This window comes from Tamandua tetradactyla, chromosome 10 (assembly GCF_023851605.1).
Source record: "Tamandua tetradactyla isolate mTamTet1 chromosome 10, mTamTet1.pri, whole genome shotgun sequence".
NCBI lineage: Eukaryota > Metazoa > Chordata > Mammalia > Pilosa > Myrmecophagidae > Tamandua > Tamandua tetradactyla.
In genome coordinates this window covers 20,176,447-20,200,155 of record NC_135336.1, presented here as the reverse complement: position 1 = coordinate 20,200,155, position 23,709 = coordinate 20,176,447, and the positions used below count along the sequence as shown (strand labels likewise).

The following is a 23,709-nucleotide window of genomic DNA, read 5'->3' as shown; positions in this document are numbered from 1 at the left end:
CCCTATTGATTCTGGCCTTGACTCTGCCTTGGCTTCTTCTTCAAACCCACCCTTCTGCCCTCTCTTGCCTCTCAAGACAGATCAAAACCACAATGTCCCTTTTTGGGTTGAGGCTGCAGGGGAAATGGGTGAGGGAAACGGTGAGAAAATGCTGAAGTTAGCTACTTGTGAGTCACTGAATCAACATCTTCAAGACCAGAGACATTGTTGGGAAACAGGTTTCCTTCCCACAGAAACCCCAAATGTAACAGCAACCCAGGAGCTCAGAACTATCTGCACAATTCCAGAGTGGGAGCTCCGAGTTGACTATGGGTGCCAAGGAACTGGGGGCTGGAATTCCTTACCCATCTGTTCCACAGCTGCCTCCTGAACAAGCTGGAGTGTCTAAGAGACAACAAAGGGCTGGACATGACAACACTGTCCAAGGAGTTGCTGTTCTAATGAAAGATTTTTTTTAGTAATTCATTCCCAAATGTTTCTGAGAATTTGAGGGTATATTGTATGAAAAAAGCAAAATACAAAATGTATACATATACTTCCACTAAATTAAAAAAGGCTTGGCCAACTCAGCAGGTGAACTCCCTTCCCTGCCCCTTATGTGGGACATGACTCCCAGGGGTGAAAATCTCCCTGGCAACCTGGGACAGAACTCCCAGGATGAGCCAAGACCTAGCCTCATGGGATTGAGAAAGGCTTCTTGACAAAAAGGAGGAAAAGAAAAATGAGACAAAATAAAGTTTCAGTAACTGAGAGATTTCAAACAGAGTCAAGAGGTTCTTAAGCCTTGCTCTTGTGAAGCTTATTTCTGTAGTGGAGAAGCTAAGTCTACCTATAGTTACTCCTACAAGGTATTTCCAGAAAACCCCTTTTGTGACTCAGATGTGGGCTCTCTCTCTCTAAGCCCACTTCTGCAAGAAAAATCATTACCCACTTATATGGGGCATGACTGACATCCAGGGGTAAAAGTCTCCCTGGTAATGTGGGATATGGCTTCCAGGGATGAGCCTGGCCCTGGCACCTTGGGATTGACAATGCCTTCCTGACCAAAACGGGGAAAAGAAATGTAATGAAATAAGGTATCAGTGGCTAAAAGAGTTCAAATAAAGTCAAGAGGCTATTCTGGAGGTGACTCTTATGAGAGCTTTAGCTAGATATTCCTAATTACCAGGTTTGCCAAATGCCAACCAAAATCAGTCCTGTTAGCATGAAAAGAACATCCAGGGTTTTATCTGAGATTCTGCAAAAGTTTCATGCAATGTGCCAAGATGGCAGCTTAGGAGGTGTGGGATTTAGTTCGTCCTCCAGAACAGCTATTAAATAGCCAGGAATAGTACAGAACAACTGCTAGGGCCAGGTCAGTGACCGGACACACAGCATACCCCAGTCTGGACCAGCTATGTGTCCCGCTGGAATCAAGACTGCCCCAAGCTGTGGTGGCTGGCACCCTTTCCCCACAGGCTGCTTCCCAGAGGGGAAAGGAAAGGGGCTTTACCAGCAGCAGGGGCTGAGTGCAACTAAGCTCCAACTGTGGAATTTGTTGACAAATTCTGACTACTAAAAATAGGCCTTCAGCTCAGCTGAACTTCCTCAAAACAGAGGTTTCTGCCCCAGAGCCAAGGGGGCAGGGCTGACGAAAAAGAAACAGAGGTTTTTTGGATCAGATAGCATATATATAATTTGAAAGGGTCTGGGCCTTGAAGGAAAGGAGAGGGCACATAGGATCTGAAGGTAAAAAAAACAACATACCAACTTATGCTCTTGATTGGCAAACCTGAGGAACAGTATCCTGCTCTGAGAAGGATTTTTCTTTCTTTTTTGTGGCTGTGTTTCTACAAAGGCTTGACTGCTCTTTGGATACAGCTGCAAGCCATCTCCAGCTGCAACTGCCCCAGGCATAGGCAGAAACAAGCTTGTCTGAGAGATTGTCTGGAGCCTGTGCCTTCCCCAGGAGATGGGTGGGGCCCACCTCAGGTAGATTCCCTCCCTCAAGGAATTCATACCCAGGTTTGGAAATTTGAAGTGATTAAAGCCAGCCTACAATCTCTCCTCTGTCTTCACCATTCCCACAGCATGTAGAGTCTGCTGAAGTTAAAGGTACTGCATCATCTTATGCTAGTAGGACCTGCAGACAGACAAACGCCACATACTGGGCAGGAAAGGAAAAACACAGAGTCCAGAGACTTCACAGGAAAGTCTTTCAACCTGCTAGGTCTCATCCTCAGGGAAAACTGAAACAGATGACTCTTTCCTCCTATTAGGAGGCCAGTCTGGACTGGGAAAATCTGGCTGGGGTCTATAATATCTATGTAGACACTCCTAAGGGGTGGGAGGGGGGGGAAAGGCACCATACAGGCAGGGCAAGAAATAATAAAGACAAGAACTGAAAATTCTAATCTGTTAGACAAAACCTAAGCTAGTGGTCCAGAATAAGCTGAACTGAGTGTCAAAGAACAGAAAGATGGGCAGGCCACAGTGGCTCAGCAGGCAAGATTCCCGGTGCCTGCCCATGTTAAAAAAAAAAAAAAAAAAAAACCCAAAAAACCCCAGAAAGACAACAAAGTCATCCAGCAAGAAAATCCTAGATAAAAGAAGTGAAATCAATCTCCAGAATAAACCAATTAAGTAGTTAAATGCCTAGATGCCAGCAAAAATAATGAATCACACTAGGAAAATTGAAGATATGCCCCAGTCAAAGAAACAAACCAACAATTCAAATGAGATACAGGAGTTGAAACAATTAATTTAGAATGTTCAAACAGACATGGAAAACCTCATCAAAAATCAAATCAATGAATGGAGGGAGGATATAAAGAAGGCAAGGAATGAACAAAAAGAAGAAATCAAAAGTTTGAAAACACAAATCAAAGAACTTATGGGAATGAAAGGCACAGTAGAACAGATGAAAAAACAATGGAAACCTACAATGGTAGATTTCAAGAGACAGAACATAGGATTTCTGAACTGGAGGACGGGACATCTGAAATCCGACAAGAAACAGAAACTACAGGGAAAAAAATGGAAAAATATGAGCAGGAACTCAGGGAACTGAGTGATAACACGAAGCACACAAATATACATGTTGTGGGTGTCCCAGAAGGAGAAGAGAAGGGAAAAGGAGGAGAAAGCCTAATGAAGGAAATTATCACTGAAAATTTCCTAACTCTTATGAAAGACTTAAAATTACAGATCCAAGAAGTGCAGCGTATCCCAAAGAGAACAGATCCAAATAGACATACTCCAAGACATGTACTAAACAGAATGTCAGATGTCATGGAGAAAGAGAGAATCTTGAAAGCAGCAAGAGAAGAGCAATTCATCACATACAAGGGAAGCCTTGTATAGACTAAGACTATATATATATAAGACTGTATATATAAGACTATGCATAGATTTCTCAGCAGAAACCATGGAGGTGAGAAGACAGTGGGATGATATATTTAAATTACTAAAAGAAAAATTGCCAACCAGGAATTCTATATCCAGCAAAATTGTCCTTCAAAAATGAAGGAGAAATTAAAACATTTTCAGACAAAAAAAAAATCACTGAGAGAATTTGTGACCAAGAGACCAGCTCTTCAACAAATACTATAAGGAGTGCTAGAGGCAGACAGAAAAAGACAGGAGAGAGAGGTGTGGAGAAGAGTGTAGAAATGAAGACTAACAGTAAAGGTAAAAAGAAGAACAATTAGATACGACATACAAAATCCAAAAGGTAAAATGGTAGAAGAAAGTACTGCCCATACAGTAATAACACTAAATCTTAATGGATTAAACTCCCCAATGAAAAGACCTAGACTGGTAGAACAGATTAAAAAACAGGACCCATCTATATGCTGTCTATAGGAAACACATCTTAGACCGAAGGATAAACATAGGTTGAAAGTGAAAGGTTGGGAAAAGATCTTCCATGCAAATAACAATCAGAAAATAGCAGGAGTAGCTATGCTAATATCCAACAAATTAGACTTCAAATGTAAAACAGCTAAAAGAGACAAAGAACGACACTATGTATTAATAAAAGGAACAATTCAACAAAACGACATAACAATCATAAATATTTATGCACTGAGCCAGAATGTTCCAAAATACGTGAGGCAAACACTGAAAAGAAAAATAGACACATCTACCATAATAGTTGGAGACTTCAATTCCCCACTCTCATTAATGGACAGAATATCTAGAGAGAGGATCAACAGAGAAACACAGAATTTGAATAATATAATAAATGAGCTAGACTTAACAAATATTTATAGAGCATTACACCCCACAACAGCAGGATATACCTTTTTATCAAGTGCTCATGAATCATTCTCAAGGATAGACCATATGCTGGGTCACAAAGCAAGTCTCAATTAATTTAGAAAGATTGAAATCATAGAAAACACTTTCTCAGATCATAAAGGAATGAAGTTGGAAATCAGTAATAGGCAGAGTGCCCGAAAATTCAAAAATATATGGAGACTCAACAACACACTCTTAAACAACCAGTGGGTCAAGGAAGAAATTACAAGAGAAATCAGTAAATATATGGATGCAAATGAAAATGAAAGCATGACATATCAAAATTTATGGAATGCAGCAAAGGTAGTGCTAAGAGGGAAATTTATTGCCCTAAATGCCTATATCAAAAAAGAAAAAAGAACAAAATTTGAGGAATTAACTGTCCACTTGGAAGAACTACAGAAAGAACACCAAACTAACCCCAAAGCAAGCAAAAGGAAAAAAATAATGAAGATTAGAGCAGAAATCAATGAAATTGAGAGCATGAAAACAATCAAGAAAATCAACTAAACCAGAAGTTGGATCTATGAGAAAATCAATAAGACTGATGGACCCTTACTGAGGCTGGCAAAAAGAAGAGAGAAGATGCAAATAAATAAAATCAGAAATGGAAGAGGAGACATAACCACTGACCCCACAGAAATAAAGGAGGTAATGAGAAGATACTATGAACAACTTTATGCTAATAAACTTGACAATGTAGATGAAATGGACAACTTTCTAGAAAGGCATGAACAACCAACACTGACTTGAGAAGAAATAGATGACCTCAACAAATCAATCATAAGTAAAGAAATTGAATCAGTCATCAAGAAGCTCCCCAAAAAGAAAAGTCCAGGACCAGATGGCTTCACATGTGAATTCTAACAAACATTCAAGAAAGAATTACTACCAATCCTGCTCAAACTCTTCAAAAAAACTGAAGAGGAGGGAAAGCTACCTAATAGCTTCATTCTACGAAGCCAACATCACCCTCATCCCAAAACCAGACAAAGATATTTTTAAAAAACTACAGACCGACTGGTTTCATAATGAATATAGATGAAAAATCCTCAACAAAATTCTAGCAAATCGAATCCAGCAGCACAGTAAAAGAATTATACACCATGACCAAGTAAGATTCATCCCAGGTATGCAAGGATGGTTCAACACAAGAAAATCAATTAATGTAATACACCATATCAACTAATCAAAGCAGAAAAACCACATGATCATCTCGATTGATGCAGAAAAGACATTTGACAAAATTCAACATCCTTTCCTGTTGAAAACACTTCAAAGAACAGGAATAGAAGGGAACTTCCTCAACATAATAAAGGGAATATATGAAAAACCCACAGCTAACATCATCCTCAATAGGGAAAAACTGAAAACTTTCCCCCTAAGATCAGGAACAAGACAAGGATGTCCACTATCACCATTGTTATTCACATATGCAATTAGACAAGAAAAAGAAATACAAGGCATCGAAATTGGAAAGGAAGAAATAAAACTCTCACTGTTTGCAGATGATATGATACTATATGTCGAAAACCCTGAAAAATCTACAGCAAAACTACTAGTGCTAATAAATGAGTATAGCAAAGTACTATAGGTTACAAGATCAGGTTACAAGATCAACACTCAAAAATCTGGAACGTTTCTATACACTCAGATTGTAGTGAACAATCTGAGGGGGAAATCAAGAAAAAAAGTCCATTTACAATTGCAACCAAAAGAATAAGATATTTAGGAATAAATTTAACTAAAGAGACAAAACATCTATACAAAGAAAACTATAAGAAATTATTAAAAGAAATCACAGAAGACCCAAATAAATGGAAGGGCATACCATGTTCATGGATTGGAAGACTAAATATAGTTAAGATGTCAGTTCTACCTAAACTGATTTACAGATTCAATGTGATACCAATTAAAATCCCAAAAACTTCCTTTTCAGAAATGCAAAAACCAATAATGAAATTTATCTGGAAGGGCATGGTGCCCCAAATAGCTAAAGGTATCCTGAGAAAGAAAAATGAAGTCGGAGATGTCATGCTACCTGACCTTAAGGCATATTATGAAGCTACAGTGGTAAAAACAGCATGGTACTGGCATAAAGACAGATATTCTGACCAATGGAAACTAATTGAGTGTTCAGATATAGACCCTCTCATCTATGGACAATTGATCTTTGATAAGGCAGTCAAACGAACTCACTTGGGACAGAACAGTCTCTTCAATAAAAGGTGCCTAGAGAACTGGATATCCATATGCAAAAGAATGAAAGAAGATCCACATCTCACACCCTATACAAAAATTAACTCAAAATGGATCAAAGACCTAAACATTAGACCTAAGACCATAAAATTTTTAGAAGAAAATGTAGGGAAATATTTTATACATCTTATAATAGGAGGCGGTTTCCTAGACCTTACATCCAAAGCATGAGCATTGAATAAATAAATAAATAAACGAGAGCTCCTCAAAATTAAACACTTTAGTGCAGCAAAGAACTTTGTCAAGAAAGTAAAAAGACAGCCTACACAATGGGAGACAATATTTGGAAGCGATATATCAGATAAAGGTCTAGTAGCCAGAATACATAAAGAGATTGTTCAACTCAACAACAAAAAGACAGATAACCCAATTACAAAATGAGAAAGAGACTTGACCAGATAGTTCTCAGAAGAGGAAATACAAATGGCCAAAAGGCACATGAAAAAATGTTCAACTTCCCTGGCTATTAGGAAAATGCAAATCAAAACCACAATGAGATATCATTACATACCCACCGGAATGGCCATTATCAATAAAACAGAAAACAACATGTGCTGGAGAGGATGTGGAGAAAGAGGCACGCTTATCCACTGTTGGTGGGAATGTCAAATGGTACAATGGCTGTGGAAGGCAGTTTGGCAGTTCCTGAGGAAGCTAAGTATAGAACTGCCATATGTCCTGACGATACCATTTGCTAGGTATTTACTCAGAGGACATGAGGGCAAAGACACAAACAGACATTTGCACACCAATATTTATAACAGCATTATTTACAATTGCAAAGAGACAGAAACAGTCCAAATGCCCATCAACAGAGGAGTGGCTAAACAAGCTGTGGTATATACATAGGATGGAATATTATGCAGCTGTAAGACAAAATAAAGTTATGAAGTATGTAATAACATGGATGGACCTTAAGGACATTATGCTGAGTGAGATTAGCCAGAAACAAAAGGACAAATACTGCATGGTCTCACTGATATGAATTGACATTAGTGAATAAACTTGGAGAATGTCATTGGTAAAAGAGACCATCAGGAGATAAAAATAGGGTAAGATACTGGGTAATTGGAGCTGAAGGGATACAGATTGTGCAATAGAACTGATTGTAAAAACTCAGAAATGGATAGCACAATACTACCTAACTGTAATAAAATTATGTTAGAACACTGAATGAAGCTGAATGTGAGAATGATAGAGGGAGGAGGGCTGTGAACACAAATGAAATCAGAAAGAAAGATAGATGATAAAGACCGAGATGGTATAATTTAGGAATGCCTAGAGTGTATAATGATAGTGACTAAATGTACAAATTTAAAAATGTTTTTGCATGAGGAAGAACAAAGGAATGTCATTACTGCAGGGTGTTGAAAATAGATGGTAATTAATATTTTAAAACTTTAACTTATGTGTGAGACTAAAGCAAAAAATGTTTATTTGGTACAAAATTTATATTCTGACTACTGCAGTTCCTAATATAACTTATGTGGACAGTTTAATTGAACAACATAAGTATGTGGAACCTTGAGTAGGGCATAAGATTTTGTAGGTTTGTCCAGAGTGATGCCCCAGTAAATCCCAGAGTGATCTGAACAGTGAGTAAAACAGTATTTGCAAAGACCCCTTGGGGGAATGGTAAGAAAGGATTCCCCAAGTGGAGAATTCTTAATATTCTTACAAGCAGTGGGGACAACCAAAGCAATAGGCTGAGTCCCCAGTCTTGGGGGTTGTTCATATGAAACTTAAACCCACAAAGGATAGGTCAAGCCTACTTAAAATTAGGTCTAAGTGTCACCCCCAAGAGAACCTCTTTTGTTGCTCAGATGCGGCCTCTCTCTCCAGCCAACACAACAAGCAAACTCACCGCCCTCTCCTTGTGTACGTGGGACATGACTCCCAGGGGTGTGGACCTTCCTGGCAACATGGGACAGAAATCCTAGAATGAGCTGAGACTCAGCATCAAGTGATTGAGAAAACCTTCTCAACCAAAAGGGGGAAGAGTAAAATGAGACAAAATAAAGTGTCAATGGCTGAGAAATTTCAAACAGAGTGAAGAGGTTATCCTGGAGGTTATTCTTACATATTAAACAGATATCACCTTGCTAGTCAAGATGTAATGGAGAGGTTGGAGGGAACTGCCTGAAAATGTAGAGCTGTGTTCCAGTAGCCATGTTTCTTGAAGATGATTGTATAATGATATAGCTTTCGCAATGTGACTGTGTGATTGTGAAAACCTGTGTCTTATGCTCCTTTTATCCACCTTATCAACAGATAAGTAAAACATATGGAATAAAAATAAATAATGGGGGAACAAACGTTAAAATAAATTTAATAGATTGAAATGCAAGTGGCAATGAAAGGGAGGGGTAAGGGGTATGGTATGTGTGAATTTTTTTCTGTTTTCTTTTTATTTCTTTTTCTGAATTGATGCAAATGTTCTAAGAAATGATCTTGATGATGAATATGCAACTATGTGATGATATTGTGAATTACTGATTTATATACGTAGAATGGAATGATCATATATTAAGAATGTTTTTGTTTGTTTGTTATATATTTTTTTAAAAAAAGTAATTAAAGAAAAGTTTCATGCACTATCATTACTTTCCAGAAACTCACAACCTCCAGATGGGTTTCTGGGCCTGATAAGTCCTAAGGTCCACAGGGGCCAGCCTCACCAAAATATCAACTAGTCCCATCCCCTATTCCATGTTATTAATACCGTTTCCCACATGAAAAAATTAGAATGGGCACAGCCAAAACACCCTTAAAGACTGGCAGAAAGATGAAAGGAGAAGGAGTAGTTACAACAGAGAAGATAGGATTTAACAAACGAGAATGACTGCTGAATCATTATATTGATATTTCTTTCAGTCTCCTGTGTCTTAGAGCAGCTAAAAGGAAAAACCTAAAATTGTAGAACTGAAACCCATACCAAATTCTGAAATCTGTTCTATAACTTCCTGTTAGAATGTACTTTGAAATATATTGCTTTTTTGTTTATATGTTATATTTTACAATAAAAAAATGTTTTTAAAAAAAGGCTTGGAAGGAAATACACTAACATTAAAATTTTTGAGTGATGGAATTATGAATGATTTATTTTATTTCTTCTACCCTTCAGAATACTCCAGACCTAGGAATAATCCTCCAGCTATCTGGGAAGGTCATTCTCTTCGCTGAGCACACAGCTTTGGAAGGAATGCATGTGAAACAGGCAGAGTGAAAGGGTTCCTGGTCTGGCTTGCCAGATGGTCCTGATTAATCATAGTCGCCAAGAAGGAGACAGCAGCAAGTCAGACCCACCATGCATCCACTGGCTTCCCTGGACTTTCCAAATGTTGTTTAATGAACGTGTATGGCTTTTCCAATTGGGGGTTGGGGGGAAAATATCCCATCTCAGCAAACCCGAGGAAGGTAGTTACTTCAAGCACACTCATCTGGGAGCCTCACGGACTTGGCAAACCTTAGTTTTCCTCTATCCCGTGACATGCAAGAGTCTCCCAATACCACAGGATTGTAAGGGGAGGGAGGGATAAGCAAAATAAAAAGCACCCAGGGGCGTTTGGACATGGTTTCTGGCAGAATTCTGAAATGCAAGATTAACTCAGAGAACTGTGGGTTCTGATGGCTAAACAAAAAATCAGCATGTTTGCTCTGCTTGTTTCCAAAATGGCAAACAAGTTTCCCCTACTGAGGGCCACTCAGACCTCATCTACCACTCTGCCCTACGCCTCCCAGGCTCTGTGCCCAAATCAAGGAAATGTCATCTTGGAGAGGAAAAGGGGTGCATAGAAAGGAAGGGCCCTGCCACATCTTGGGCCCTGTTCTGAGACCAGCAGGGCCTTTGTCTATGTCTTCTCCCTCAATCCTCAGAACTCAGAAACAAATGTTGTTGGTCCATTTTTAGAGCAGGGGAAGCCAAAAGCCCAAGATAACCCAGATGGTATGCTAATAAAGTAGAGAGGGGATTTTCACACTTTGGTCTGGCTTAGAAGACTCTGCTCCCAAGGCAACATGGATACAATCAGCCTTCTCAGGGGAAAATGTATCAGAGAATTATTTCTGGCTACTGAAGGAAAGGAAGGGACAGTTCTGTGATATTTTCCAGTATCTCTTATTTATACACATACATACATACATATATACATACATACTGCCAAAAGTCTATTATGGATATTGTCAATTTTCTAGGGGCTTTTATTGTAGCTATTAAAAGGAAAGGAAACTCCCGGCCATGATGCTGAATCCCTTAGGGGAAACCCGATGATTTACAGGGGACAGGTTGGCCCTTGCATGCACCAGGCCCCAGCCACTGCCTCCCAGGGATGTGTGGTCCCAACCCAGGCAGGAGTGAATGTTGAGTCCTCCTTTTGTACCAGTAAATGTGTTAGGTTTTACAGGCATTCTCTCATTCCTTTACAGCACTATATACCCAAAGTCATACAACCAACACATGGTGTCATGGATTTAGACCCAGGGCTGCATCCCTCTAACCCAAAGAGAATGATCCAGTTCACACCAACCTCTCAACCCTTCCACTGAGAAAAAAGTCCATCCCTGCTGCATTTGACACAACAAGCCCTAACTCTCCCATCTACTTGAGTCTTCTGGGACATCCATATGCCCTGCACTTACAGAGCAATTCCAACTTTGAACATTTTGATCCCATTGCACCCGTAGGTGTACTCATACTTGTCTCACCATGTGGCCTGCCTCAAGAAGCCTCACTTGCTAGCCCACCTCTGTGCAAGTCTCAGTACTTGGATTTCTGTGTAGGAAATACTACTCTTCCCATGGTGGTGTATCATTTCTATGCACCCAATTTGCTTCACATGCATGTGTTTTATCTTTTCAGCTAAACTCCAAGTGCCCTTCAAATGACCACTTCCCAGTTTGAAGGCCATTCTCAAGGAGGGAACTCCGGAGACACAGTATAGACAATTTGTAGAAGAAGCTACAGTATTGCCTAAAATAGTTCTGTTTCCTGTATTTGCAGATGTTACAGTGTTGGACCGAATAGCCCTTTTGAGACACAACTTGAAAATATCTCATCAGAATGCAACTCCAGAATAGGTTCTGCACCTTCTAATTCAGTTGGAATCAATGTGAAGTCCTATACTTAAATTTAAAACATCAAGTACTCAAGCATGACACAATAAAAACTTGGCTTAGCTATAGTTTGTTTAAAAAATTAAAAAACCTGGAAGCTGTAATGTTAAAGTTAAAAGCAAGCTTAAGAGTGTAATATGATTATTGAAAAAAAAAAGAAAAAGGAAAACAACATATTCTTAGGATGCATTAACAGAGGTTCACAGCACAGGAAGCAAGCACTTTGCTGAACTCTGGACTGAGCCTTCTTTACTCAGAATGACAAATAATGTGCTCAAACCTGAGAAACATGCTTAACAAACTGCGGAGCCCTCTGAGATGGGAGAGATTTGGGATTTCTAGCTGGATAAGAAAAGAGAACAGTAAAACATAAAGCAGTTTCCAGATGTTTGATAGGTTTTCATGAGAGAGTGTAGGATGTGCCTCTCCATTGGGTGGAAGCTACTGAGAAATAAGTTTTATTTCAATATCAGGAATTTTTAAATTATGCCCATGTAGCAGAATAATGATTCCCCAAAGATCTCCATGTCTTAATCTCCAGAAGCTGTGACTGTTACCTTACATGGCATATGTGACTAAATCAAGGATCTCGAGACAGGGCGACCCCCAGATTATCAGGGTCGGTCCAATATAATCAAAAGGGTCCTTACAGGGCTTAGTGGGGTGTGGGATTTAGTTCGTCCTCCAGAGCAGCTAGTAAATAGCCAGGAACAGTATAGAACAACTGCTGGGGCCACAGTCCGGACAAGCTGGACCGGCTACGAGCCCCCCCAGAACTGTGAGTTCCCCAAGCCTCGGTGGCCGGTGCCTCCCCCCCCCCCCCCCCCACAGGCTGCTTCCCAGAGGGGAAAGGAAAGGGACTTTACCAGCAGCAGGGGCTGAGCGCAACCAAGCTCCAATTTGTGAAATTAATTAACAAATTCTGACTACTGAAAATAGGTTCCCAGCTCAGCTGAACCTTCAGTAAAAGTGGAGGTTGCTGGTTTTTGCCCCAGTGCTGAGGGGGCAGGGCTAATGGGAAAAGAAAAAGAAACAAAAAACAGACTTTTTTTTTTTTTTTAATCAGACAGCACAAAATACTTGCAAAGGTTCTGAGCCCTGAAGGAAAGGAGGAGGCACGTAGGACCTGGAGATACACAGAGCAACATACCAACTTAAGCTCTTGATTGGCAAACCTGAGGAACGGGGCTCCTGCTATGAAAAGGGTTTTTTTTTCCTTTTCTTTTTTGTGGATGTGTTTCTATGGCTTGACTGCTCTTTGGATACAACTACAAGGCTTCTCAGGCTCCAACTGCCCCAGGTATGGGCAGAATTAAGCTTGTCTGAGAGCTTGTGTGGAGCCTGTGCCTTCCCCAGGAGAGGGGTGGGGCCCAGCTCAGGTGGAATCCCTCCCTCAAGGAGTTCACACCCCAGATTCTGGAAAACTGAAGCATTAAAGCCAGCATACAACCTCTCCTCTGTCTCAACCACAACCCCAGCACAGAGAGTCTGCTGAAGTTAAAAGTACCTCATCACCTTATGCTGGTGGGACCTGCAGGTAGACAAGCGCCACCTACTGGGCAGGATAGGAAAAAACACAAGAGTCCAGAGGCTTCACAGGAAAGTCTTTCAACCTGCTGGGTCTCACCCTCAGGGAAAACTGATGCAGGTGACTCTTTCCTCCTGACAGGAGGCCAGCTGGTCTGGGAAAATCTGACTGGGGTCTATAATACCTCAGAAGACCCTCCTAAGGGGGAAAAAAAAGGCACCATAGAAGCAGTGCAAGAAATAAGAAAAGAAGAACTGAAAAATTCTGATCTGTTAAACAAAACCTAAGCTAGTGGTCCAGAATAAGCTGAACTGAATGTCAAAGAACAGATAGACAACAAAGTCATCTAGTAAGAAAATCCTAGGTAAAAAAAAGTGAAAACAATCTCCAGAATAAACTAATTAAGAAAATTAAATGCCTAGACACAAGTAGAAAATAACGACTCATACTAGGAAAACTGAAGATATGGCCAGTCAAAGGAACAAACCAACAATTCAAATGAGATACAGGAATTGAAACAATTAATTCAAAATGTTCAAACAGACATAGAAAACCTCATCAAAAATCTAATCAATGAATTGAGGGAAGATATAAAGAAGGCAAGGGAGGAACAAAAAGAAGAAATCGAAAGTCCGGAAGCACAAATTACAGAATTTATGGGAATGGAAGGCACAGTAGAAGAGATGGAAAAAACAATGGAATCCTACAATGTTAGATTTCAAGAGGCAGAAGATAGGATTAGTGAACTGGAGGACAGAACACCTGAAATCCAACAAGCAAAAGAAAATACAGGGAACAGAATGGAAAAATATAAGGGAATTGAATGGCAACATCAAGTGTACGAATATACGTGTTGTGGGTGTCCCAGAAGGAGAAGAGAAGGGAAAAGGAGGAGAAAAACTAATGAAGGAAATTATCACTGAAAATTTCCCAGCTCTTATAAAAGACTTAAAATTACAGATCTAAGAAGTACATGTACCCCAAACAGAATAGATCCAAACAGACGTACTCCAAAAGGGTCCTTATAAAAGGGAGGGAGGAAGGAAGGTCAGTGAGTGAGATGTGACCATGAAGCAGAGGTCAGAACAGGAGAGAGAGCTGAAGATGGTACATAGCTGGCTTTGGAGATAGAGGAGGGAACCATGCACCAAGGAATGTAAGAAATGCAGCTCTAGAAGCTGGAAAGCCAAGGAGATGGATCCTCTCCTAGAGCTTCCAGAAGGAATGTGGCCTTGCCGTCACATTGATTTTAGCCAAATAGGACCAACTTTGGACTTCTGGCCTCTGGAACTATGATAGAATATATTTGCGTTGTTTACTAGGTTTGCTATGGCGGCTATAGAAAATGAATATAATAGCTAACAAGGAGATGGCCACTTCCAGGCCTGGGGGCCACCTGCCCCCGGAGGTGATGAAGAAGATGCTGAACATCTTCCAGCCCAGAGTATAGTGCCGGCAATCCCTGCGCTGACTGGGCAGTAAGCCTGGATGACCCAAGAACAAACCCTCCAACTCTGAGCATCCATGCAGTCTGGCAGTGCCTTCTCTTGCCTGCATACTGACATGCTGGTCCCCATCTCATGCCTGGTGGTGGGCAAGGCTTCTCTGTTGCTGGGGCAGGGACACCCTCCACCACAAACCTGAGTTGGTGACATTCCCTCGGCAGGAGAGAATGTAGCAGAAGGAGGAGCAAAAGGCAAGCCTTTGGGGTAATGTCCTCATGGGATTTGGGCCATTGACTGGCTCAGAGCAAAAGTGCTTGCTGGGGACACCTACCTGAGCAGAGGACCCCCTTGTTCCTGGCACAGGAGAAGTTGTCACATTCGCAGAAAGGCCCGTAGATCTTCCCAAACTCACTCTCGAAGCAGGAGCACTGGTTGCAGCTGCACTCGCCGCGCCCGCTGCACAGGGGCTTGCCCTCAGCCTCCCGGCACAGGTTCTGGTACCCACTCTGGTTCTCCCCTTCCTGGCACTCGCACCTCGTGCCCAGGTAGCTGGGGTTGCATTCACACAGGCCGCAGACGTAAGTCCCGTTCCCGCTGCATCTGGCACTATCCTGTTCGACCCTGGAGCTACAGCCACAGGAGCAGTGGTAGGTGACACCCACCTCCAGGCTGTCCCGGAAGCCCACTGGCCGCAGGGCGAACATGTGCTCCATGTGTCTACCGGGGCAGCTCCGGGCCTCCACCGACACCTCAAAGGACACCTGGGAAGAAGGAAGAAAGGGGACATCACGGCATGGCAAGATCTCTCAGGTAGCTGCACCGCGCCCCCCTCTAATCATCCGGGGGGCCCAGCCCAAGTCACAACCTCCAACAGCCTCAAGGGGTGGCATTGGGATGAAAAGTTGCTGCTAAGCTCAGCTGGAGCCAGACTTAGTGGCTCAGGTGGGAAGTGGCTCAAGTGGCTCAGATGGGAAGAGACCTCAGCATCAGCCTGCTCCCTCATGTCTGGGGGAACAGAGAGTGTTCAGGCATGCTGACATTTGCTTCGCATTGTGCTTGGTTCCTTAACATTCATTATCTCTTTTAATCCTTACTACTCTGAGGAAACAGGCTGCTGCGGAGAGCTAAAAGGTTTCACTCAAATTTCCACAGTTCTTTTGTCCCTTTCTCACTTCTATGCTCTTCTCTTCCACCGTCCTATAATACCCTCTCCTTATCTTAAATGCCATTCAGTCTACAAGCATCTCCTGGGCACTCTCTGAGTGGCGCTGTGCTGGCGGCGGGGTCCAGCAGCTCTCCCCTGCCTCACGCACGCGGGTGTAGAGTGCGTATGCCCTGCAAGTGGTCCGCAGACCTGGCCAAGCGCCCAACCCTCTGCAGAGGTCCCTTTCCTGTGGAGCAGGAGATGACTCCCAAGGCTCCTTCTGGCTGCCTCACTCTCCACAGACACACCGAGCCTCCCTGAGCCCCAATTTCTCCTCGGTGAGTGGCTCCCAGCTGCATCACTCATAATCAGCCTGGGCCCTGAGGTGGAAAAGAGGGCTCATCCTCCAATGAAACACGCCATGCACATGGACAGATTCGTTCTTTTTAAACAAACAGAACATGGAAGGAAGTGTGTCCACCTCCTGGGCTTCTCACGGGTTGCTGTGAAAACAGGGAGCATGGTGGGCCTGGCAGGGTGGCAGATGGCAGGGCAGGAAGAGGCTTCTTAGCTGCCAACGTGGGTGCAGCCCAAGGGCGATGCACTGTTGTATTCTCCCAGGAAGTAAGGCATACATTCTTTGCCCTCTCCTCCTTGTCCCCCAGAGGAAAAGAGCAATATGAGGTTTGAACTGTGAATTCTGTGGAAACCCACAGATGGGGGGTGGGCCAGCTGATGAAATGGCAGCCCAAGGCATTTCTCCCCAGGCTGGGTGCTCCCCAAACACACAGGCTGTCCAGAAACTGACTCTCGGCATCTTGGCCCAGATGTCTTTATTTTTCAAAAAGCTTCTCAGGTCATTCTGAAGCACAGCGTGGGTTAGGAACCACTTTCAGTTATTATTGTTTTTATTTTTTGTTAATGAAAATAAGCTTTATTACACCAAGTAGTAAAGATGCAAACAGTTTTAGTGATTTTTTTTTCACCATTTCGATCAACTTACAGGAAACGCAGAACTGAAGTCTATATACAGTCTCGGTTTGAAAATTTTCAGGAGTCCTTGTTAGGTATAACAGGTTGTTTCTCCTTCTTTGTTCATAACTTGTGCACTTTTAAGCTGACTTCAGAGCACTAATAGTCATGCAAGTACTTAAACACAAAATTAGTTATATTAAGCAGACTGCACGGTATGCCAAACTGAGATGCACTAAGTAAAGCAGAAGCCTGCTGTCAGTGTTTACTAAAAGCAGAATCCTTAGAGTTGTATTAGCTTATGAAAAGGAACAAAGTACAATTTAGGTAACATAAATGTATTTGAAAGAGAACATTAAAGTGAGATACTTGCAGGCAAACTACAGTTTGATGTAAGATGGGTAACCTTTCCATGTATTTTATTTTTTATCAATGCTTAAGGGAAAAAAATCCAGGGTATTTCCAACTACTTAAAATACAAATCCTTATCAACTGCAAAATCTTTCCTGAATCTTAAAGTCTAGGTACACAGCCTAGCGAACCATGGGAGAGAAAAAGGGAGGGAAAAAACAAAGGGTTAACATTGGAAACGAGTTCCATCTGAACAGGGGAGAGGAACTGTAACTTCTCATCTTGTAAGAAAAGACGGAAGCCTTCCAAGCTAACTAGGCAGCTAGCCTCTGGCATTCCGGAAGTTCTGTCTGAGCCAAGCACTCCTGAGCAAGTGCAAGTTTCTTTCCATTGCGCTCTCGCTTCCCCTGTGGGTCAGTCTGTTCTTTCTTTACCCAGCTCGTACAGCTTTGGGGTGGCCAGCAGTTCAGCGCTGGCGTACATGGCTGTTTCCAATTCCCTGGATGTAGCCAAGGGCTGGCTGGGGGGTCACTCAGCAGCCGGCAGTACTGTGAGGATGGTCCCACGCTGGTAGGAGAGTGGACGCTTCCAGCCATGTTGAGGGAGGCGATGGGCATGTGTGTTTCAAGTTAGGTTTGCAAGACATGCTCATGAGCAGCAGGGCACGGGGGCACACGGGGCCAGGCCCACCAGTGGGAGCCAGGCACCCAGGTCCCCATGCTCATCTGTGCACTCGCCAGGCTGCTGCACACTTTTCGTTGTTGATGGCTTGAGCCATACCAGCAAATACGTCTATTATTTTGGGGGTTGGAATCAAGCTGATGATTTTTTTAGTCACCAATAACTGGCTTTACTGCGTACTCTTAAAGTAATCATATATATATTTTTGAGAGCACTAAAAAATATCTTTTTCTAAACATTCTATAGGTCCTACCACTTTGAGGTCTTTAATAATTCGACAAGGTCTCCTCGCAGAATCTGTCACATTCAGGGACCCCTCCTGGAGTGGGGCATGTGTGAGACTGAGCAGCAGGGTAAACCCAGCTCTCCAAGCCCTGGAGAAAGTCCTGCTTGGCAATAAGCCATGATTCCAGAATGCCTGACAACAGATGCCCAGGAGTCAGCCTTTGTGAAGGGGCTTAGCAGGGGATGCTTTGGGGCAGGTGAGCTGAGGACAGTGGCTAGGAAGCCTGGGTCAGAGGACTAGGTAGGACAGCCAAGGCAGCAGGCAGTTTCCACTAGCCCCACTAACTGCAGGGGACTACAACCTTCATTTCTGTGGGGGATGAGGGGAGGCAGAGGGGAGAGATAGGCAAAAGCAGGCTCAGGAGTACATTCCAAAAGTCCTGAGGTGCAGAGTGGGCTCTCGAGGTAAGGGAACAGGAGGGGATCCCTCAGGGGCACTGACACCCATTTACTAACAACCAGTCGTTAGCAATTGCTGAGGGCCCTCCACACACGCCCAGGCACCTTGCTGGGCATTTCTGTGAGCGTCTCCCTCACTCTCACACACCCTACGCTGCATCTGCATTTTACTAGGCAGGAAACAAGGTAGATGGGTTTTGGTTTGCTTAAGCTGACAAAATGCAATATACCAGAAATGGGTTGGCTTTTACAATGAGGATTTATTAACTAACAATTTATAGTTCCTTGCCCATAAAAAATGTCTAAATTAAGGCATCGACAGGATGATATCCTTTCTCAAAACTTGGCTACCAGTGAGCTTGAGCTCCTCTGTCAGATAGCAAGGCAGATGGCAACGTCTGCCGGTCCTTCTTCCCTGGGATTCTTTGCTTCCAGCTTTTGGCTTCAGGGGCTTCCTCTCTCAGATCTTCTGGGACTTTTTCTGTGAGCTTCTCTTAATGCCATCTCTTAGTTTCTGAATGTGTTTAATCCTCTTATGAAGAACTCTGGCAAAAGGATTAAAGACTTATCTTGAAAGAGGTGGGTCACATCTCAATTGAAATAATCTCATCAAAAGGTCCCACCTATAACAGGTCTACATCCACAGGAATGGATTAAAAGAAGAAAGGTATTTACTTCTTGGAAAGGTGAGGGGAGTGTCCATTCGTAAGCATAACCTTCTCCCAGGGAAACTTCCTGAGTGAAGGAATGAAGTAACAAAAGAAAGAACCGAATTTCCCTAGACTTGTTGACATTTGCCTGGAGTGAGTGGAGAGGTTAGCAGAGGCTCTGAGTCAGTGCTGACATCCTGCTCACCCAGGGTTTAGATATACTCATGCACTGGCTGGTTGGCTGGGAAAGCAAGCAGGGTCTAGCTTTAAAGCAGGCTCCACTGGCCTTCCTCAGCCAAAGGCTTTGGTCTAATTAAGGTCCTATCTGTCTGACCCTGTGCAGCCTGGCGTGCAGTCTGCCTCCTGATATCCGGAGAAATCTTCTATTTCAGCCCTTGGATCTCAAGTCCTGCTGGGCACAGGATGGCTATAAAAAGTGCTTGCGGAACTGGAAGTAAATCTCTTCTACTCTTCTTTCAGAAAGTCCACTCTCCCTATCAGATCAGAAAAGTATCCTGACAGGCTCAAGGGAGGCTGGAATGAGGCTTCCTCGCTTCTATTCCCTGACTGCTGGGGACTCCAACTGCTTTTGAAGTTGCCCCAGTTTCTGTTCTATTCTCCAACTCCAAGATTCCAGAGGAAGGTCTCCAGAGACAGCCATGCTCCCAACCAGTCTTGTTATTTAAACCTCATTGTGATGCTCTGGGTTCCCCAGCAGGGCTGCTGGCTCGATCTACCCTTCCAAAAGGGCACCACAGCCCCACCCCCCACCAAATGCAGAGCTTGGATTTCAATCGGGATGGGTACAGGGTACAGAGCCCCAGAGGAGTGGAGGGGAGTGGGGAGATGTCGTGGGAAGACCATGGCACGGCTTCACTGGGTCCTTTGTCCTGGGCATTAGAGCTGGCCACACAGCCGGCCACTTGCATACTGATTTGTCAAAATCAGTTAATGAGAACACTGACTCCCAGGGTCCAGGCCCATTCAGTCAGCATTTGCTGGTGTCCAGACTGGGGAAGAAAAATTAGGAAGAACACTTAAATTGTTAGACAAGTGAACATCATTGGAATTTGAGGGCTTCGAGGTTTGGTTTTGTTTTTTAATAATTTTTCTCTTTGAGGACATTCTTGTTCCTCACCCCTTGCCACCTCTCTTGGTTTCTTGCCTGGACATATCTGTTAGCCCAGAGAACACAGGGTTGAGTCAGAGAAGTGCAGCTTCTGAGCTTGGAAGTGCCTGTACCTCCACCCCCTCTGCAGGAAGCTTTATTCTGGAGACAGGAGATCCGCCTGGCTGTGACTTTAACCCATCTGTCCCAAAGCTGCTCCCACACACAGGCCTCATCCTCTTCTACAGGCCAGACTTGAAGATACCTGATGACACAGATACCCTTATATTTGTCTTTCCTAATCCCTCTTCTCTAGGTGAGTCCCTAAGCCCTTTAGCTCTGTTCCATATGACTTGTCCACAATGCTCACAAGCGGTGGTACCAAAGAATTAAAACTACCTACCAAATAACAGCCAGACCCCTTCACTTGGCACACATGTCCTACCAGCATGGCCCAAGTCTACCTCTGCAGTCTCAGCTCCCAGACCCTCTCTCTGTGCTCCCAACCCACTCCTCTCACCTACTTTATCATTACCCTCAACTGTTTTCTACTTGATAAAGGGTGAGACTTTTCACACCCTGGCAAACTTAACTTGTTGTTTTGCACATCCACTGCTAAGACCACCCCACCTTCTATTTCTATGTTTGGAAAGCTGCTATGCATCCTCTGCATCTCAGCTCAAACAGCAGCCCCTCTGTGCTTCCAGGCCCTTTTTCTGTGGGGCTCCCATATAACCACATCCACCTTTCTTTATGGTACTCATCATACTCAAAGGAGTTGGCTTATTTGCATGCTCATTTCATCCACCAGGCTCTGAGTTGTAGGTCCAGAGTTGTCTTTTTGTATTCTGGATAAGCACAGTTTGCTTATAATGAATATGTGAATATTCATTAAACATGACTGGATTTCAGCAGGGCTATGGCCAACTTCCAAAATATGTGTTCTGGGTACAAATGTCAAGAGGGAAATGCCCACATACTCAATAGCAGTCAGGATGCCCAAGTCCAACTGTAAACTCTTTAAAAAGACAGTTCAGCCTGAGAGGAGAGACAGGGTTCCTGACCCAAGGGTAAAGAAAACAAAATTGGTTCCAGCTGAGAGTCCACTCCTTCTGTCTCAGGGATCAGAGGAATTGACAGATTCCTCTCTGTGAGTAAAAACAGGGTTGTATTAGTTTCTTAAGCTGCCAGAAAGCAATATACCAGAAATGGAATGTCTTTTAAAAAGAGAATTTAATAAATTACAAGTTTCACAGTTCTAGTGCCAAAAAACTGTCCAAACTAAGGCACCAACAAGAGGTTACTCCCACTCAAGAAAGGCTGATGCTGTCCGGAACACCTCTGTCAGCTGTGAAGGCACATCTGGCATCTGCTGGTCCCTTCCTCCTGGGCTCCATTGCTTTCAGCCTCTGTTTCCTATAGGGGCTCCTCAATCGGCATCTGTGGGCCTTCACTTAGCTCCTCCAGGATACAACTATGGGTTCTGGCTTGCTTAGCATCTCATGGGAAGGCACATGGCGACGTCTACTGGGTCCCGAATCTCCAAACATCTGGGTCTTGTGCTGGCTCTGTCAGCTCTGAAGCAACTGTTCTCCAAGCGTCTGCCTTGGCTCTGAGGTTTCTTCAAAAGGTTTTCCCTTTTAAAGGACTCCAGTAAAGTAATTAAGACCTACCTTGGATGGGCAGAGCCACATCACCATCAAAAGGTCATACCTACAACTGGGCATGCCACATCTCCATGGAGGTAATCTAATTCAAAGTTTTAGACCTACAGTATTGAATCAGGATTAAAAGAAACAACTGCTCCCACAAGATTGGGATCAGGATTAAAACATGGCTATTCTGGGGTATACAATAGCTTCAAACCAGCACCAGGGTGATGGAAAGCCTCACATCAGAGTTGGCTTCATGGGTATGTGACCTCTGCTGTTGCTGTCCTGAAATTCTTAATAACTTTTGAACAAGGGCCCTGCAATTTTCATTTTGCACTGGACAAATCAAATAACTGGTCTGTCCCAGATGGTCTCCAGGGCCCTGCAGGGACATGCCTCCTCTTGTGGCCTGGCAAGCAGCATAATGTCCAGCTCTGGAACACAGAGTAGCAGTTGCTCTGTGTCAACCTGTCTTTATCCAGAGAAAAAATAGCCCCACAGTCTTGCAGTGACCAGGGGCGATGTGACTGTGGCCCCTTGGACAAGAGACAATAACCTTGAAATGGTGAGAAGAAACAGAATCCAGCATGGGAGGCTTACTTTTGGCCCCATCGCTGTTTTGAGAAGGCCAGGGCTCGCCAGATTCGGAGAGAGGCTTTCAGCTCATATCCTATAGAAGGTTCATGAGAGGCTATCAGTGTGGGGAGAAGCACCATGACTCTCTAACATTGCTTCAAATGCTCTAAAAATCATTCCGATATATATCAGAGATTTTTCGCTAATTTCAAATTTCCTTCTGCTTTCTGAACAATGTCTCCCTATTTTTCTAAGGCGTTCTGGAAAGAAACAAAATCTGAACACTAGAGTATCCACACATAAGTGTGTCTTGTACTTCTTTGAAGCTTTAGCTCCAAAGTGTATGGGGTATAAGGGAGCAACATGGACCAGACGGTCCCAGATGTGAGTCCTGGTGGCCCACGAGCAGAGGACTTCTGGCAAGCTGCTAAGCCTTCCTTTGAGTCTCAGTTTTCTCACACATAAAATGGGGAAATAAAGATGACCTTACAAAGCTGCTGTAAGAAGCAGAGGCAGTATCAACAAAGCCTAACCACAGCATCGGGTACATTATATGTTCCCAATAAATGGAAACTCATGATATTTGCTCTGGAACAAGGAGGTAATGCATAACAAGATGACTGGGTTTTCAACACAAAGGTCTTGGTTTGAGTTGTGAGTCCCTCACTCATTAGCTGGATGACCTTTGGCAGGACACCTATACCCTCAGTCCTCAGACTCCCCCTCGGCAAGGAGTGCAGTGCCATGTTCCCCACCCAAGTCGCAGGTTGTGTGAACTGAATGTGATCATGTGCATAAGACACTAAGTAAACTCTGCTCCCTCCATGAAGGCTCCTGTACTTTAGTATACCTTACCCTGATGCGAGTCTTTGGAATAGGTATGGTAGAATGCAATCAAGGGCACCAAGAGGTCAGATAAGGGTGGTGAAGGGTCCTGGCTTCAAACTTTCACTTTATTACTTCTGGCTACGTGACTTGGGCAATTAATGAAATTCTTTGTGCCTCGGGTTTTCTCATCGGTCAACATGGATTAACAATATCTTCCGCACAGTGTGCTGGGTGGGGAATGCAGCACTACATTCGTTGTCTAGGGCAGATCTAGAACTAGCTATAGAACACAGCGCTACATTTGTTGTGTTGCTTGTTTCTGGTCCTTCCCGAAATGAACTGCAATTTCCATTTTTGGTTTCCATGAGGGACCCCAATATTATAAAAAGTTTCCTTTTTTTGGCTTAAGGCATCAAGAGTTGGCTTCAGTTACATGCA

At 43.2% G+C, this 23,709-nt stretch overlaps 1 protein-coding gene across 3 annotated transcripts in view; it reads right to left on the bottom strand.

Moving 5' to 3' along the window:
* The window catches only part of ITGB5 (integrin subunit beta 5), a 160,108-nt gene that overhangs the window by 39,144 nt on the left and 97,255 nt on the right, over window positions 1-23,709 (bottom strand). For all 3 annotated transcript variants that reach the window (XM_077118093.1, XM_077118092.1, XM_077118091.1), the window contains exon 10: window positions 14,957-15,386. In XM_077118093.1, coding sequence (XP_076974208.1) covers window positions 14,957-15,386 — 430 coding nt within the window. The remainder of the gene's footprint in view (window positions 1-14,956; window positions 15,387-23,709) is intronic.